The sequence below is a fragment of the Chionomys nivalis genome, chromosome 4 (assembly GCF_950005125.1).
Source record: "Chionomys nivalis chromosome 4, mChiNiv1.1, whole genome shotgun sequence".
NCBI lineage: Eukaryota > Metazoa > Chordata > Mammalia > Rodentia > Cricetidae > Chionomys > Chionomys nivalis.
In genome coordinates, this window is record NC_080089.1 from 113,917,105 (window position 1) to 113,936,506 (window position 19,402).

General features: G+C 42.5%; 1 protein-coding gene across 2 annotated transcripts in view; it reads right to left on the reverse strand.

Moving 5' to 3' along the window:
• The window catches only part of Cmc1 (C-X9-C motif containing 1), a 75,221-nt gene that overhangs the window by 2,814 nt on the left and 53,005 nt on the right, over nucleotides 1-19,402 (reverse strand). For both annotated transcript variants that reach the window (XM_057766491.1, XM_057766493.1), the window contains one exon: nucleotides 9,945-10,035. In XM_057766491.1, the coding sequence (XP_057622474.1) occupies nucleotides 9,945-10,035 (91 nt within the window). The remainder of the gene's footprint in view (nucleotides 1-9,944; nucleotides 10,036-19,402) is intronic.

The following is a 19,402-nucleotide window of genomic DNA, read 5'->3' on the forward strand; positions in this document are numbered from 1 at the left end:
ATGCCTGCTCCTTGCAGCACCAATTTACTTCAAAAAAGGATGGAGGGCATTGAAGAACCTTCACACGGAGTTTGCTTTCTTTGTGGCAAAACTAGGTCAAGAACTTCCCTTGCCTCAATTACTGACAATATACTGTCCAAACTGGACAAGCAGGACACAAAAGAAAGCAACTGCTGAACTTTGCTAAGACAAAGTAGTACAGTCCTTTAAAAGTCCTGTTTCACAGTCTGTCAATACTCTAGGCCTGTAGACTGAAGATGGATGCCCCAACGTTACAGAATAACCTTGGGTGACTGTCCAGGCAGAAGCTGTCTCTGTTATTTCTATAGTTCTGGAAGTTTTTGCTCTACACTTGCTGTTTACTCAGGTAACATTATATCCTTCTTGAGTCTCTGATAGTGTTGAAGACTTAAGACAGTTATATCATTTTCTTTGTTACTAAAGTCAAAAAAGAAACTTATAAAAGATGTAAAGTTTTATAAGATTGAGAGACATAAGAGTTTAAGTTATTTAAGAAACTGTTTTAAGGTCTGTCTAAAAAGGTATTTTTAGGTAGGCAATACAAGTTATGATAGAAAGTGGTTTAGATATAAAACTTTGAACTCACTAAGATAGGATAGGTAAAAGAGTAATTTCTCTGAATCGCCAAATACAAATGAAGTAGACATTATGAATGTAATCATTATTTGATAATTGTTATTACTGCATATATAATTTTACTGTGTTAAGAGTTTTTTACACAAAAAGGAGGAAATGTTGCATGATATTTGTTTGCACTATAAACAGCTGAATGGCCAGTAGCTAGGCAGGAGAGGCCAGGTGGGGCTGCTGGGCAGAGAAAAGGACAAGGGATGAATCTAGGTGCACAAGGAGCCACCAGAAAGACAGGAATGGAGTCAGACATACAGAATGGAAGACAGATTGGGAGAGGAGGTAAGGAGTTGGCCGGGGGGGGGGGGGGATGAGGGGGGGGAATAGATGAGCCAGGCATGAGATTGTTGAGAGAATCCTGTAGCCTGACTGAGTAGCAGCGAGAGTGCCTCTTTATACAAAATTTAGTAAGCATGGAGAGATTCATGTGTTCCAAAATATAGATCATACCATTTTTGGTTTCAGACATGTGTTTAGCTTTTCCTCTTGCACACTGGAGTCATAAGTTTAGTCGTCATTGATGAGCCATGACAGAAAAAAATTATCTTTTACAATCATTTTTACTCATCAACCCCGTAACACAACTTTTAAGTTTCTCGAGGCATATGACAGCCCATTCTCAGACTGCCAGCTTTTGGGGCTTTAAGGACAACAGACAGAAAATCTTCAAGCCTGCCTGGGCAGTTTGCCATGTCCCGAGCTGTTTATCAACTCTAAGTAGCCAGAGTGCCCAGGAAAGCTCATCAGGCCAAAGCTGCTACAGTCATTATTCAATTTCTGGCATAATACAGTGTCTACATTTTATATCTTTATAGAATTTATTTATGTGAATCGTGGAAATCTTTTGTTCCTTGGTCATAAAACACCACAGTGGCTCTGCACAAGCTAACTTTTCTAAAACGGGAAGTTCTGAAACCTCATCTTTTTATCCACACCATTCTTTGCCCATCAATATAAATTTCTGTGTGGGCAGAGGTAACTTTGTTGCTATATGTGCCACATAATCACGTAAGTGTATAGTAGGAAGAGGCTTGCAATCTGATCTGGGGCCAGCTCCTCTAGCCCATCCAATCATGTTGACATTTTTAAAGTTTACTTTGTTTGATTATCTTGTTCCTGCTGCAGGAAGGTTTGCCCACCTACTGGGGTGTGGCCTCATAGACTATTTACCTGGATGCTGAAGGGCATCCGGCCTCTTCTCTCCTCACCCGATTCCTGTTTTTCTTGGTTGGATCTCATCTCCGTCCACCGTTCAAGCAGAGAATCCTGATTTGTAAGTTTTCCCCGCAAATAAATGTCTATCTCTCAGTTCTGAGCCAGTGTGAGATTTCTTTTAAGCGCTCGATATCTCTGCCTTGGTGTTCTTGAGTAAGTACAAGGATAGATGTTTCAGAAATATCTCTCATCTTCATAAAGAGACCTCTGGCTTCTCTAGCGCGAGTGTTACCATTTCCAAGGCGTGAGGAAGACCTTCAAGTAGATAAGGTTATCTTCCTAAAGACCTTCAAGTAGATAAGGTTATCTTCCTAAAGACCTTCAAGTAGATGAGGTTATCTTCCTAAAGACCTTCAAGTAGATGAGGTTATCTTCCTAAAGACCTTCAAGTAGATGAGGTTATCTTCCTAAAGACCTTCAAGTAGATGAGGTTATCTTCCTAAAGACCTTCAAGTAGATGAGGTTATCTTCCTAAAGACCTTCAAGTAGATGAGGTTATCTTCCTAAAGACCTTCAAGTAGATGAGGTTATCTTCCTAAAGACCTTCAAGTAGATGAGGTTATCTTCCTAAAGACCTTCAAGTAGATGAGGTTATCTTCCTAAAGACCTTCAAGTAGATGAGGTTATCTTCCTAAAGACCTTCAAGTAGATGAGGTTATCTTCCTAAAGACCTTCAAGTAGATGAGGTTATCTTCCTAAAGACCTTCAAGTAGATGAGGTTATCTTCCTAAAGACCTTCAAGTAGATAAGGTTATCTTCCTAAAGACCTTCAAGTAGATAAGGTTATCTTCCTAAAGACCTTCAAGTAGATAAGGTTATCTTCCTAAAGACCTTCAAGTAGATAAGGTTATCTTCCTAAAGACCTTCAAGTAGATAAGGTTATCTTCCTAAAGACCTTCAAGTAGATAAGGTTATCTTCCTAAAGCGGGAGGGGTAGTAGCTCAGGACTTTCCTTTGGAAGCTTAGAAGCAGTACTCCTGGGAGAAGGCACAAATGACTCATAAGAAATTTTCCTTCAATCTAATATCCTCAAATTGTATAAATATTAAAAGTCCCCCTACGTATCCAACATGTGGAGAGCAAAACCAAAAGTGGCACAGCAGCATGGTACCACTCCGCTTTGCTGGGTCTTTGCGACTTGGGCTGTTGCTATCAGATATGACCATGCCAACAAGTAAAAAGCCATGTGGCAAAATGTAGATTAATAGAAACAGGTTAATTAAATTATAAAAGTTAGTTGTGGACAAGTCTGAGCAAAAGGTCAAGTTTTCATAATAATAAGTCTCCATGTCATTATTTAGGAGCTGGAAGACCCCAAGAGAAAATCTGACAAGAAAGGCCAACTACAGTGGCTAACTAGACAACACTGCCAGGGAAACCAAAGAGCTTCACTGTCAGAAGGTTGAGGAAAGAAGAAGGGCTGCTTGTTTGGCCATGAGGAGCACATTAGTCTTCGGCAGTTTTGGAGGACTCAGAAATAGGTCACAGTATAGGGAAGAATGAAGATGAGAAGCAGAGACAAAGGAGCACAAACCACTATTATCTCAACGTGTCCCTAAAGGGAGCTGCAGATGCATGCATGCTGTGGCTCACCATAGAAATTAACAAAGAAGGGCACTTATTCTGGGACTTAAAGAAAAGTGTCGATACTTTGCGGTTTTCTTCAGCTACTATCAAATTCACCTTTGCTTCTGTGGTTGCTTTCTCTCTTCTAAAACCGACAGCAACAGTTTTCACCTTCCCTCCCCATGACAAACTAGACCCTGAGCTTCCTATGTCTAGGGAGCGGGAAATGAAAGATATTCAAACAGTAACAAACAGTACCTATCAAACCAGAGTGGATCCGAAAGGTTAATGTTTACCAAGTGCCTGCTGAGCACTAGGCACCCTGCTCAATGGATTTAGAGTGCTTCCCAAGCGTTCCCAGAACTGTCTCTTCTCACAGTGGGGACAGCCCCAGGTCTCAGAACTAGCTAAGTTCTCACTGACCCTGTTGAGCCCAGGTTGTCCTCTGTGTAGATGGCTCCTGCTACTCTGCTGCTCTAGGGCTGCCCCACCTACAGAAGGTTTATGTTCAATTAAAAACATGTTATTTTAATTACTGAATTAGAAGCAAGAAGTTACGCATATTATTATGGAGATAGAAACCACAAGCATTTGGGCAAATTCTTGCTTGTGCCTTCAAAACCTACTTGGGCCAAATCCAATGGGCGCTGCTGGGCTTGTACTACTCTGAGGCTTGGTCAGTCAGATAATGCTGCACATCTCATGATGGGCAACTCAGGTTGCATGATAACTTGGTGACCCACTGCCACATACTCAGTTTCCACTAAGGCCCAAAACCAGACCAAGAGCTGACTCTCAGAGGGAGAATAGTTGTCTTCAGATGATGGTAGATACTTGCTCCAAGATCCCAAAGGTCTCTTCTGTGGTTCACCTATAGGAGCCTGACAAAGTCTCCAAACAGTATCCCTATCTGCCACTACCACCATAAGTACCATCAGGTCTGCTGGATCATATGGTCCAAGTGGTAGAGCAGCCTGCACGACAGCCTGGAGGCCCCACTTGAAGCTCTCAGCTTTCCAAGTCACTTGGTATATGGGCCAGAGTAACACACCCAAGTGAAGAATGGGCTCTCTCCAGAATCAGAAAGGCACACTAAATGTTGTGCTTCTGTCCTGGTGGTGGGAGGAGCCAAGTGCAATAACTTATCCTACACCTCAGAATGAAAATCTCTGCATGCTCCATACCACTGGACTCCTAAGAATTTCACTGAGGAGGAAGCCCCTTAAATTGGGTTGGATTTATTTCCCATCCTCTGATGCATATATGGTTACCAACAAATCCAAAGTGGTTGCTATCTCCTGTTCACTTGGTCCAATAAGTATTATGTCATCAATATAGTACAGCAGTGTGATATTTTGTGTTAGAGACAGATAACCAAGATTTCTTCGAAGTAAGCCATGACAGAGGGCAGGAGAGTTAATATACCACTGAGGTATATAAAAGTATACTGTTGCCTTTGCCAAATTGCTTCTGCTGACCCCTATGAACAGGTGTCGAGAAGAAGGCATTGCTAAATCAACAGCTGTATACCATGTACCAAGTGGTACAATCTGCTCGAGTAAGGACAGCACATCTGGTACAGCAGCTGCAATAGGAGTCAGTACTTGTGGTGGATTGGATGAGAATGGCCCTTAAGCGCCTGTGTTTGAATGCTAGATCCCTCATTGATAGAACTGTCTTGGGAAGGGCTGGGTGTGACCTTGGAAGAGGTGCCTCACTCAGGCCTGGAGGTCTCAAAAGCCCGTAGCAGGTGTGGTGTGTCTCTCTGCTTCCAACTTTCAGGTAAGACATAAGCTCTAGCTACTATCCAACACCATGCCTGCCTGCTTGCCTGTGCTATGCTCCCAGGCATGAAGGTCATGAGCTCACCTCTATAATGTTTTCTTGTGTAAGTTGCCATGGTCATGGTGTCTCTTCACAACAACAGAAAAGTAACTAAGACATTACTTGATTAAATTTTTTCAGCCAACTCTCATTCTCCACTATCCAGCGGTCTTTAGTACAGGCCAGTTAAAGGGCGATGTGGGAACCACTGCCCTGCACCTTTCAAGTCTTTGCTGGTGACACTTCTTCTAGGGATGTGGTGCTATCCCCTGGTAGAGGCAACTCTAAATGGTTTCCATTCAGCCTTTCCAACCACAGCAGCTCTCACTCTACAGTTACAGAACCACTGTGAGAATTCTGCCAACGTCTAAGTTTATCTGTCCCAGTTATACATCCTAGAGCTGGAAAATCACTGCACCTACTGTGAGTTGAGTATTAGCCAAAACTCCATCAGTCACCTGCCCTCCATAAGTCCACAATCCCTCTTGGGATCTCCCAGAATCACTGTCAATTCAGAACCTATATCCAACAGACCCTGGAAAGTCTGATTACTTCCTTTCCCCCAGTGAACAGTTACCTTTGTAAAGGCTGTAGGTCCATGTGGGAAGGAAGAGGAGAAAGACTCACTGTTGTACATGGGATAGTGATATTGTCATTAAGATCTGGGTTTTGTTTTGATTCGGAAACTGAAAATATAAGGAGATATGATTATGTGTCAAGTTGACAAAGGGAGAACTTTTGATGGCTAATCTTGGTTGTCAACTTGACTACATCTAAAATCAACTAAAACCCAAGCAGCTGTGTGAAGGGGGTTCTTGACTGGATCATTTGAGGTCAAAAGACCTGTCTTAAGTCTGGGTTACACCTTCTGGTGGCAGCCTACATAAACAGACATGGTAGAAGGAAGCTTTTGCTTTCCGCCTGCTTGCCCTCACTCTCCCTGCTGAGTCCTTCTATCCTGCTGGGGAGGCTGTCCTTCACTGGCAGTGGAACAACACACCACTTCAGGATCCAACACAGACCAAAGACCAGCTGAGACAGCCAGCCTCGGGGACTGAACAACTACTGATGCTTGGCCTTCCTGTCACAGACAGCCACTGATGGACTCGCCGCCTGTGAGTCGCTCTAGTAGACCCCTTTTCTACAGGATCACTCTATCAGTTCTGTTTCTCTGGGAAACCCAGACTAGAAGACATATGTATAATTCAACAATTTTCAAATTTGAACACTTAGAGTTTAAGACATTCACCTATTCATAATACTTCTCTACCATGATCAAGTAGAAGTCCCACTGTACTTTTACTAAACCCCAAATCTCGTAACTAAGATGCGGCCAGATTTTGGTCTTGTGTTGTTTTGTTTTCATCCGCAGTGTTTCACTGCTGAAGAAGCAACAGCTATTCCAACCCTGTTTCCTCTCTGCTTTCCTGTCACTATCGCGACCTACGTACCACTCAGGGTGGTTTTGTAGCAGTCAAAACGACTCCTGAGGGAAACATCCATTTTGTAATTTCTGTAATAGATGGATTTCATGACTGGCTTTCCACATAGAGTTTTTAAAATTCTTCTTGGACAACACTCCCATCTCACACACACACACACACACACACACACACACACAAACACACACACACTCCCAGAATTTTACTATGTAACCCAGATAAGCCTTGAACTAGCAGTGATCACAAGCATGCATCATAATATTCTACTCTCTGGAATTTTCACTGTACTTTTGGGGGGAAATGAGATATTCTAGACTGAGAAGGTGTGAAGGATTTTTCTGACCAAACAAGATGGAATGGTATCAGACATAGTTCTTCCTCTAGAGCTGAGAGCAGTGACACTCTGTGGAGCCCAGGCATCGTGTGTCCAAAGGTCATCCCCGACTCCTCCCATATCCCCAATATATCTGGAATGGGCATGGGCACCATGGGAGATGAGACAACTGTTATCGTCCTGTGTGACATGAACAAGAACGGTTTCCTGGCCAAGGTAAAACATTCATGATGGAAGCAGACCTTTAGTTTTTGTTCTCATGAACACTCTGGGCTGGCTGCAAGGCTCTTCAGGTGTCCTGCCTTCACCTGTGAAAACTGGCCTAAGGGAAAGTGGGCCTTGACGCACACTGCTGCACATCACCTGAAGACGTCTAGTAAGGGCGGCTGCAGTGCGTGGGGGCATCACCTGCAGACTGCACGAAAGTGACCGCTACCACAGGGCGGTCTGCACTCCACTCCTCCAACACCTTTCCTCCCGCTGAAGGGCCCTGGTGCCTTTTATAAGGTCACACAGGAAGCACACACTGGCACTGGCAGTCACCAGGGCGAGGGAAATTTGAGGCTCATGGAAGAAATTCCAGTTGGCTCATAACCAGGGTTCAATGCTCAGGCACTAAATGCTGAGCAGATGGTCTCCAATACACAGAGCAGTGGTGTGCTTGTCACCAGAACTGCAGACGTTTGTAGCTTTCTCTAACACTGCTTAACAGAGACAGGAAGAGCCAGTTTCTTTCAATGACCAGCAGATTAATCGAGCCTCCGCAGATGAGTCTGAGTCCAGGAACCTCCCAGGTTGGGAATCCTGGCTGATCGCCTAGACCTCTTCCCCACTGGAGAGTACAAACCTGCAAACTGATTTGGTAAGGCTGTTTACCCACTGAAAGCCTTTGTTACCTGGTAGGCTGACCTTCAGTCACCTCAGGAGGACTTGCTGTCACTCTCAAGGACAATGCACAGCAGTGAAGCCTGCTGAGCTATGACAGAAGGTGGGGTGCATTGTGAGGAGGAGGAAGCCAACCAAAGGTTTCCCTGTCTTGGGTTTCTTAAGGGCTCCAGCTGGAGTGTAAAACACAGACGGTTCTAGCACAAACAACTTTGGTGGGAAAAGAATTCGGGACATCAGGATTCAAGAATCACCCGTCTCTCCCCCAACCCCAGGATCCCTGTGGACCAGGGTGGCTTGGAGGCAGAGAACAAGACACTTTGCTGGGTGTGATGTAGCAAGGCAAAGGTATGCGCCCCTTCCAAAACTAAAGGGCTTAGGATAAGAGAACTGCTTACTTTCCACCAGCTTCCTGTGGTCTGTACACCCCTGGGCAGGTCTCTCCACTCTCATCTTGCAGGAAAAAGGCAGTCATCTGAGACTGACTGGTCTGTTTAGCAGGTGCTCCTGTTTTCTGGAGGCCTCAGTACTCCAGCCAGGGCAGACCCTACTTGAGCCATAACCATACAGTCTCATGTGAGAGCCTCATTAACAACACTTCTGTCAGGTCCTAAACAGACCTGGGACAAGTCTCCTTCAGTACCTGTGGTTCCTCCTACTTCTCAGGCACCACCACCCTAAAGCTCCCCATCTCAGGAACTGGGTTTCCCTTCCCCTCCCCCAGTTTCTCTTTCTTATATAATTCAGCCACTTTGGTAGTTTACTCTCCTAAGAAGTATCACACCACAATTACTTTATGTTTCAAGTGCTGCACTTGGAAAAACAGAGGGAACAAAAGGTTGCCAGAATTAAACATCAACTAACAACTTACTAAAATATTTTGGGATATTATTTGTCAATAATGTATATACTAAACACACATGGAGATGAAAACAAAAGGGGGTTAGAGAGATGGCTCAGAGGTTAAGAGCACTGGCTGCTCTTCCAGGGGTCCTGAGTTCAATTACCAGCAAGTACGTGGTGGCTCACCACTATCTACAGGGGAATCTGATGCCCTCTTCTGGCATAAAAATGTACATGCAGATAGAGCACTCATACATAAATATATCTTTAAACAAACAAAAAAGAAAAACACCTCTCTCTCTCTCTCTCTCTCTCTCTCTCTCTCTCTCTCTCTCTCTCTCCCTGGCTGTTCTGTAACTCACTCTGTAGACCAGGCTGTCCTTTGCTGAGAGTACAGGCGTGTGCCACCGCCTACCACGCTGAGATCCACATGCACTCCTTTGAAGACTTAAGGAACTAAGCTGAGACTGGTAGCTCCTAGTGTAATTCCAGCCCTCAAAAGGGAAAAGCAAAGGGATCAGGCCAAGCTCAAGGCCACAGGGAAATCCAGGCCGCCCAGAGCTACACATCCAGAACCTATCTCAAAACCCATAGCCAGAGAGTTTGGGAATGACCGTGACATACTCATCACTATGATATCAAAATGCTGCTTTAAAAAGAATTGATTAGGCCTGATGAGATGGCTCAGCAAGTGAAAGTACTGGCTGCATAGTGCTACGGCCTGAGTTCCATCCCTAGATCCCACAGTGGAAGAAGGGAGGGAACCAATTCCTGAGAGTTGTCCTCTAACATCTGCACACATGCTGTGACACGCATGCACACACACATCATAAGCACATAATAATATACCTTTTAAATTTGATAAGCTTCAAAAATTAAAATTTACTTTTATAGCTTTCATATTATTTGTTCCAAATTTCCTACCTTTCCTAGGAGTTGAAACAAAAAGAACAAAAGGCAGGCTTTAATAATTCTATAAACAAACCTGTTGTAGAAAGAGGATTTGCTAAGCCATGTGGAAAGTCACACATATAATTCTGACAAATGTAAAGCCAAAGAATTCCTTCCTCCATGTTTCTCTCTTCGGATAACATGTAACATGTTGATGTAGAGGCACAGAACATTTAACAGGCAATGAGTTAAGTGGCATTCTCTGACCGACAAGCACTGAGGTGACTACTTACTAAGCAGTTAGACAGTCTTTCAGTGCAGAATTTTCTTTCCGGCATTTTACCACCATAAGGATTCCAGAGTCCTTGCAACATCTGGTAAAATCTGAAATTAAAAAAAAAAAAAAAGGCATTACATTAACATGACTTTAAAAGTTCTAACAGAGTTTCAGCTGGGTGGTGGTGGTGCACGCCTTTAATCCCAGCACTTGGGAGGCAGAAGCGGGTGGATCTCTGTGAGTTTGAGGCCAGCCTGGTCTACAAGTGCTAGTTCCAAGACAGGCTCCAAAGCAACACAGAGAAACCCTGTCTTAAAAAACCCAAAACAAGCAAACAAAAGTTCTAACAGAGTTTCTCCCTTAGAATCCATTATCCAGACTGTACATAGTCCATGCTCAATAACACATGGACACCAGTAAGGGCCAACTACAAGCACGGCTCACTTTAGAGAGGTTGTGGGAGGAGGACCTGTGAGATAAAGGCAGGACGCTGCCTGGAGACACAGACCACAGTGAGCACGGAGGATTTCTAAGGGGAAGAGCGTATTCCAAGGGACGGGGTGTCTGGGGTCCATCCATGTTTCCTCTCAGCACACGGCAGAGCTGAAGGCTTCCCTCTGACACCACCACAGCCTCCACCTTCTGAAGAACCTGCAATGTGCCTGAACAGCAAGTAACAGGGCTCTCGTTCATTACCAAGTCTTAAGACACCATAAAAATTACAAGAAGTTTCTATTTCGTTTCCACCCAGGGATCACACTGCACTTTTGGTCTCTGGGGCCACACCCTAGCCACAGCCAGGCCACTGGCCACTCTGCCTGGCACTTGCTCTGTCTCTGATCTGCTTGCACCCTACTCTTCCCACAGGCCAGTGCCCTTTGCCCTGAGTTTTTACAGCGGTCCTCTCCAATGCTCTGCTACTTGGTGGCTACTGTGCTTCTAGTAGTTCCAGGCTATGCTGTACAGTAACTATTTTGCTGTCAAGTAGTCAGCCATTACCCCCATCAGGTGTTAAACATGATGTCAGTCTCACAAAGAAGCTGTAGGAGTACAGTCTCAATGCTTTTAGTTCCTGTAATACAAATATCAAGTTGGCCTCTTCCTTTGAGCCATGTTCTGCTTTCCTATCGCTAAGGAATAGAAGTTACGTATAATTAGCTTAAAGAAAGCAGATGATTTCAGGAGTCTCCAAACCTAAAATATGTGAAAAATATTTTAAAACACGGCAACCAAAATGGATTGAGTTAAATTAGATATGTACAAAATCTACTGGCGCAAAGTTGTCCAAAACTACAGACACACCTGTATATACCACAGCAGCACGGCTAGATTCTGAAGAGAGCTGGCAGAACAGGAAAAGGGACCAAGGGATACAGTGATAAAACAAACTTAAATAATGTATAGATATGATATGGTCATATAAGATATGACATGATCAGATAAGATAACAATCACAGAAAAAAGTGATGGGAAGTCCTCAAAGGGAATGTGTCCATGAAGTTAATGCAGAATTGACCGCTTGGACTATAGGAGTCTTTAAAAGAACTGGCATGTTGGTGGGGGAGGTCCTTCTGCCTGTGTGTTGCTTTTATTGGTTAATGAATAAACAATTGCTTTGGGCCTATGGCAGGGAAGAACAGAACTAGACAGAGAAAGCTAGGCTGTATGCTGGGAGAAAGAAGAGTGGAATCTGAGAGAAGTCATGGAGCCATTGCCAGAGTCAGACATACCAAAACTTTGCCTGTAAGCCACAGCCATGTGGTGATACACAGATTAATAGAAATGGGTTAAATTAATATGGAAGAGTTAGCCAATAAGAAGCTAGAGCTAATGGGCCAAGCAGTGATTAAATTAATTCAGTTTCTGTGTAATTATTTTGGTTCTGAGAAGCCAGGACGAACATGCAGCTCCTTGCAACAATTGGCAAGTCAATGTGGGTAACTATATCTACATAAAAACCTGAGAAAACATAAAAATTAATTCTAGACACAAAAGAACAGAGTTAAGCATGGTTTGCTAGCGGCATTTTCTTGGATGGGCTCTGCTGCTAGAAGCAAGCAGAGGCATGGTTGGCTCCTTTAGGAGAGGTTTTCCTGATTCAGCCTTAGCAGGAAAGAAGTCTTGTTGTTTTGAAATGCCGGCTTTCTGGGCCATCCTGCAGGCAGGAGGTCTGGCTACAGAGCATTTGAGTGGGGGTTGTAAGCAGAGTGCTGCAGTTTGCTTGATGGCGACATGGACTGGCTGTGTACCTGAGAATGGAGCTGTGTGCATGTCTCTCAGTGGCATGAGCGGCTTAGCATTTTAAAAGGTGCTCCTCCTGGACAGTAAAGAATTACAGATATGCAATAAAGACAAATCCAGATGAGTTATAGTGTTGGACAAATGTACATAAAAAAAGAGAAGAAGAAAAAGAGTATAGAGAGTCATAAAATAAAGTTAATGCTTTAAAAAGGAGGGGGGTAAAGTCTTTAAAGAGACATAGTACAGATAGTCATAGATTAAAAGGAACAAAAAAAGCCACGTAAAGATGTAAAATTCACAGAGAGTCTGGATTATGTGTATTATTGTGTTATCTTTGAGTTTTTTGACTGCAGACAGACATCTGATTCTGGGGGCTGCTTAGCTAAACCAACATATATATTTCAAAGGTATCTTGAATTAAAAATTTGAGTCTAAGGATATGTTGCTTTGGATAAGAGGTTCTTCTCTTGATTCCACAGAGAGTGAGAACCTGTGGATTGCTTCCAGACTGGTGTGGTTTGATGGGATAAGACACCCGCCCCCAAGAGATTGCTGTGAGTACCCCCAAAAATTACTACACCCAACAATCAGCAGAAAAGTATGAGGAAAACTATGCTCATATTCCCAAATAGTGTCTATAAATGTTTGTTTACATTTAAAGGGGGATAGGATATAGATATTAATAATTTGCATGGGCATGGATCTTGGTTTATTGATATAGATTTAAGACCAATTTTGTTATATGTACACGTATTTCTGACCTTGATTAAGGTATTGTGTTTGTGTAGCTCATTTAAAAATGTAATGTATAATTAAGAAATATAGGTTAATAGATGATAATCATCTATAATTGTCAAGTTTATAGTTATGTTAGTTAGGTTTTCTAGATATATAGGGATGTATTTCAATTAGGTATTCTTCAAATCATTCAGAGACCTTCAGAATATGGCATTTAAATGTTTTAAGAAATTAGGACTTTTCATAACAGTGAGACACATCTGCTCCTGGCAGGACCAATCTACTTCAAGAGGAAGGAGGGCATTGAAGAGGCTCCTTATGGAGTTGGTGAGCCATATGGGCAAGAAACTGCTCTTGCCTGGACTGCTTAATGAACTAGATATGCAGTACCCACAACAAAATGACTGCTGAACCTGCCTTCATGAAAGAGTCAGTGAGACATTCTGCATGATACAGAAGAAAGTGACTGACAAACTACCAATATAGGCAGAACTGTCTTTGAAACTTCCTGCTTCGTGAAAAAGTCTGCTGGATACTATGGGCCTGTAGGCTGAAGATGGGTGCCCCAATGGTACAAAACTTTGGGTGACTATCCAGGTAGTGAGACATCTCTGTCAATTCTAGAGTTTTGGAAGTTGCTTACAATGCACTTCCTGTTTACTTAGGTAATATCATATCCTTCTGGAGTCTCTGATGGAGCTGAAGAATTCAAGTTATAGATTTTCTTAGTTATGATAAAAATAAAGTAGATATAAATATTGTAACTATAATTCTTGCGTGATACCTGTTTTGTTATATGTAATTTTACTATGTTAAAGTCTTCCTTTTTGTTTAAACAAAAAAGCGAAAATAGTGTGGGATGTCCTTCTGTCTATGTGTTGTTGTTATTGGTTAATAAATAAAGAATTGCTTTGAGCCTCTGTCAGGGAAGAACAGAACTAGGCGGGGAAAGCTAGGCTGTATGTTGGGAGGAAGAAGGGCAGAGGTAGAGAGATGCCAAGGAGCTTCCATTGGAGATAGACGTGCTGAAACTTTGCTGGTAGGCCACAACCTCGTGGTGATGCAAGATTAATAGAAATGGGTTAATATGTAAGATCTAGCCAATAAAAAGCTAGAGCTAACAGGCCAAGCAGTGATTTAATTAATACAGTTTCTGTGTGATTATTTCAGGTCTAAGCTAGCTGGGTGGCCAGGAACCAACAAGTGGCCTCCCTTCTACAGCATGTTTGATAGCAGTGATAAAAAAGTGAGCTACTCTGCCCTGCTATGACGTCATCACACCTGTGCCAAACTGGTCCACTCAGATAATGGCTTAATGAAACATTATTGTCATCCTGAGTTTTGCCTGGAGGAAAAAAAAAAAATGTTAGTTGGCAAATTTCCAGACCATTTGGAAAACACAGTAGCTACTATCAAGAGTTTAATTCATAAATTTAACAAGCCCAACAATCTATTTGTTGTAGAATATTATTGTAACTGTGAAGGATGTATTACTTTTGTTCATGCTGCATTCGTATAATTATGAAAAGATGTGTTGCACTTGTTTCACCTTTCCTGCCTAACGCACCTGATTGGTCTAATAAAGAGCTGAACAGACAATAGCATGGCAGAGAAAGGATAAAAGGTAGATATAGAGATAAAGGTAAAAGGTAGATATAGAGAAACAGGCAAAGTTATAAGAGCTAGCAAGAAAAGACCTAAGGTAGGCCCAGCATTCAAAACTAGTAAGTCTCTGTGTCATGAGCTTGTTGGTGGCCCAGAAGAAAAGGCCTGGTACACCGTCCTGGCTTAGTTCGGCACAGAACACTTGTGCACCACATTGTTTTAATATCCATTTCCCCAAAGGAATGGAAGTGTCTTAAGGTGGAAACTGATGGAAACAGTGTTTTTAGGTTCTACTCAGTAAGAGGTACCGACAGTCGTTTTCTCTTTATCTAAAGCTCTCCTGGAATAACGGGAACTGGCCTGAAGCCTCAAGACGTTTTTGTAAAGGGTTCTACCATGTGTTTAACAACACATTTAAAGAGGATCTTTCTTTCCTCCTGCACTGGCATATACTCATATAAGAATACTGTTGCCAAGTGACTCTAAAATGATATTCTAACGTTTTAAGTGTCTACCTTCCCATTATGTTAAATGTTAAAGAGCTTGCATACTCAATCCTATCAGTCTTTGAAAATTAATGAGAACTATAAAAACTATACAAAGAATTATAGGACCCAACAATCCCTAAAAATTAGGAACTATTAAAGTAAAATTATGAGCTACAAAAATAAATTTTCATTTAATTAAATGTTAATGTAATGCAAACACAAATGAACGAGAGATTAAAAAGACTAAGTTATAATGAAGCATAATGAAATATTTGTTCAAGACCTTCTTCAGCAAAATACCAAAGATGTGAAACCCTTTTAATCTCGGTATTCAGAAAGCAGAGGCAAGCAGACCTCTGTAAGTCAAAAAATATCCAGGTCTATAAAGTAGGTTCCAAGATAGCCAGGACTACAGAGAGACCCTGTCTGAAAACAAAAAAACAAACAAAAGAACCCTGGAAATTGGAAATTTTGTACAACCTTCATTTTATTTCTAAGAAACTGTCTAGATCATATAACAAACTACTGATAAAAGTCCTTATGTATAATAAAGGGTGCATCAAAAAATGTCTAGGAACAGATTCTGTCTTCCCATAACCGTTCCCTAGGCAAAAGCCATCCCATCTCCTCCCTGACCCCTCTGCTGCTACCCTCAACCCCAGGTGACTCCCAACACTGAGGAACTGTATCCCTCTCTGCATTCCATCCCTGGTGACCCTTCCCCAAGCCCACACCAGCCCAGCTGTCCCTGGCCCGGCTACTGGGCCCTCCGCCCCCAGCCCAGAAAGACTTTCATCAAGTAGGCCCAGTACACACAAGCGGGGACTGTGGGAGACTTGACTGCCAGGGGACCTATACCCCCTCCCTGGATCCCATCCCCGTTTCCTTCCCCAGGCCAGCACCTTCCCAGCTTGTCCCTGGCCCTGCTGCTGGGCCCTACCCCCTAACCCCAGCAGACTTCACCACGGAGGCATAGAACACACCAGTCACAACCGGTGACTGACCCTCCTGTCCTGTGGCCTGGCCCCTCCCACCTCTCAGCACCAGCACCACTGCAGAGTGCTGGCCCTAACTCCAGAGGACTCCCACTGCTCTGGTACAGTCCTCACCAGTTGACAAGTGGTGCCTACCAGCTGAACTGCTGCCACCCCTGCATACTACTTCCCCAAGACCCAAAGGACAGCCCAACCCCTCCCACCTCATCATCCTCCCCAAGTCCAGCTCATAAGCCCACATACATTCCACACCATTCAAAAGAACATCCCCAGCAGCTCTACCACAGGCCAGGACGATCTTAGGTACCCCAGAAAATGACTCAGGCTTTACTGGAGGCCAGGCCGGATCTAGAGACCCAAGAAGACTTGGGCTTTACCAGAGGCCAGATGGCATCTAGGGACCCAAGGCCCCCAAAACCTAGTAGAAACACCCTACTGGATCTGAAGACTCACCAGTTCCCAGAATTCTTGGCCATTTAGGCCAGGAGACCAGAGAGGAAACAGAAACCAAGAAAAAAACCCCATCCAACAAAGACAAACACAGGATTGAACACCTAGACCTATAATCAACCCAAACCCAGCTGCCTAAATGCCAGCGTAAGAACAGCCAATAACAGAAAGGGTTACCACCAAAACCTAACTATCCTACAACAGCAAAACCTCAACATTCCAACACAGCTAGAGCACAAGAAAATGAGCTGAAAAATAACTTTATGAAGATGATAGGGATCCTTAATGAGGACATGAAAAAAAATCTTCTAAAAAATTGAGGGAAAGACAACCAAAAAATTGGAGGAAATCAGCAAATCTCTTAAATAATGTCAAGAAAACCAAGAAAAAACAGTGGACAGAAAAAAAATAAAATTGTTCAAGACCTGAAAATGGAAACAGAAGCCATAAAGAAAACACAGAACTGAGAGAACTCTGGAAATGGAAATCTGGATGGATGATCAGGAACCAACGATGCCAGTATCAGCAACAAAATACAAGAAATGGAAGAGAGAATCCCAGGCACTCAAGACATGATAGAGAAAATAGATTCATTGGTAAAAGAAAATGTTAAAGCTAAAAAAATTCCCAACACAAAACACCCAGGAGGTCTAGGACTCCATGAAAAGACCAACCTAGGAATAACAGGGATAGAAGAAGAATCCCACCTCAACAGGCCAGAAATATATTCAACACAATCATAGAAGAAAACTTCCCCAACCTTAAAACGGACATACCTATCTCTAAAGGTTTTAAAAAAAATAATAGACAAGACCAGAAAAAAAAAAAGCCCCTTGCCACATAATAATCAAAACAAAGAATATTTAAAAAATAAAAAAAACAAAGAATATTAAAAACTGAAAAGGAAAAAAGGCCAAGTAACATATGGATCCCAGCCCAGACTAATATGCCCAGGAAAACTTTCAATCATCATAAATGGAGAAAACAAGATAGTTCATGACAAAGTCAAATTTAATAAATATCTATCCACAAATCCAGTACCTACAGAAGGTACTAAAAACTCCAACCCAAGGAAGTTAGTTATACCCATGAACACAGGCAATAGATAATCTCACTCTAGCAAACCCAAAGAAGGAAAACACACACTCCACCCTCCCCACCACCACAACCACAACAATAACAGGAATTAACAATCACTAGTCATTAAATTCCCTCAGTATCAATGAAACCAACTTGGCAATAAAAAGACACAGGAGACCCACAGCTGAACATTCGTCTGAGCTTGAGAACCCTGTGCATATCACAAAAATAACCCACAGAAACTACTAACCTGGCTCATAGGAACTCAGAGTCTGAACCAACATCCAGGGATCCTGCATGGAAACAACCTAGGCCCTCTACATATATGTGACAGTTGTGTAGCTTCATCTACTGTGGGACGCCTGACAATGGCAGCAGGGGCTGTCCCTAATGCTTTGTCTGACTCTTGGGAACCTACTCCTTCCTTATACTGGATCGCCTTGCCCAGTCTAAATTTGGCAGGCGGGGGCAGAGCGCAGGGGGGCTTAGTCTTATTTCAACCTGATATGCCATGTTTTGTTCATACCCATGGGAGGCCTGCCCCTTTCTGAATAGAAATGGAGGAGAGGACTGAGGATGGGGGCAGGCAGATGAGGTGGGAGGAGAGAAAGGATGGAAAACTGTGGTTAGGATGTAAAATAAATAAATAATATTTTTAAAAATGTCTAGGTAGGACCAGAAGTCTAAGATAGTGGACAAAACAATAATTTATAGTGTATTTCATTATCTATAGGTATAGTTTCCAGTTACTGTGATATGAACAAACTTTGAGGGAGCGTCTAATAACCCATACACTGAGGGATCTAAAACTATGAGATACTTGCTGGTAGTGGTGGCGCACGCCTTTAATCCCGGTACTTGGGAGGCAGAGCCAGGCAGAGCTCTGAGTTTGAGGCCAGCCTGGCCTACAGAGTGAATTCTAGGATGGACAGGGCTACATGGAGAATCCCTGTTCTGAAAAACAAAAAAATAAAAAAAAATAATGATAATAAGATAAAAAGTCAGATATTTAATCTTGATCTCTTACATTTTTTTCTTCACTTAAGGAATTTCATGGATCACAGTATTTTATAAGCACAGTTATCCAGAACTAAGGTATTTACTGAGACAGAATAGCTTTAAAAGACACATTTCTAAACAAATCTGTTATTGACGGCTGGAAAGATGGCTCAGCAGTTAGAAGTTCTTGGTGCTTTTGCAGATGACCTGATTTCAGATCCCAGCACCCACATGGTGGGTCACAACCACCTGTAACTCCAGTTCCAAAGGAATCCAATAACCTCTTCTAACCTCTGGAGGCACCAGGCAGACACTTGGAACATACATACACCTGTATACAAGCAAAATATTCGTATACATAAATGATTTTTTAATCCAGGTCTCTAACTAGAACCACTATTTATATCTCCATTATTTTTAAAAAAAATTAACTATTTTACAATCAGCTTTAAAGGTTTTTTAAAAGACTTATTTTTGTGTGTGTGTGTAAAGGTGTGTCCACATGAGTGCAGGTGCTCACAGAGGCCAGAAGAGGGCAGCAGATCCCCTGAAGATGGAGTTAAGGGAGGTTGTAAGTCACTCCATGTGGATGCTTTTTGTCTGTCTGACACTGTTGTTCATTACCACCACCTCAGTTTCATATTGTGTATAGAATTTGTCCAAAACAAAGTTAGAAATAAATATATAACATGAACCTAAAGAACTTTGTGGAAATTACAAACTTAGAGGGGAACACTCAGACTCATCTGTTTGCTAGAATATATATTTAATGAGATAGAAATGAGATTCCCAGAAGAAGCCGTCTGTGTGCTGCTGGCACACAGAGCATTTGGGTCTATGGAAGAACACAGGCCAAAGATGTGCTAGTGGTGCTAAAT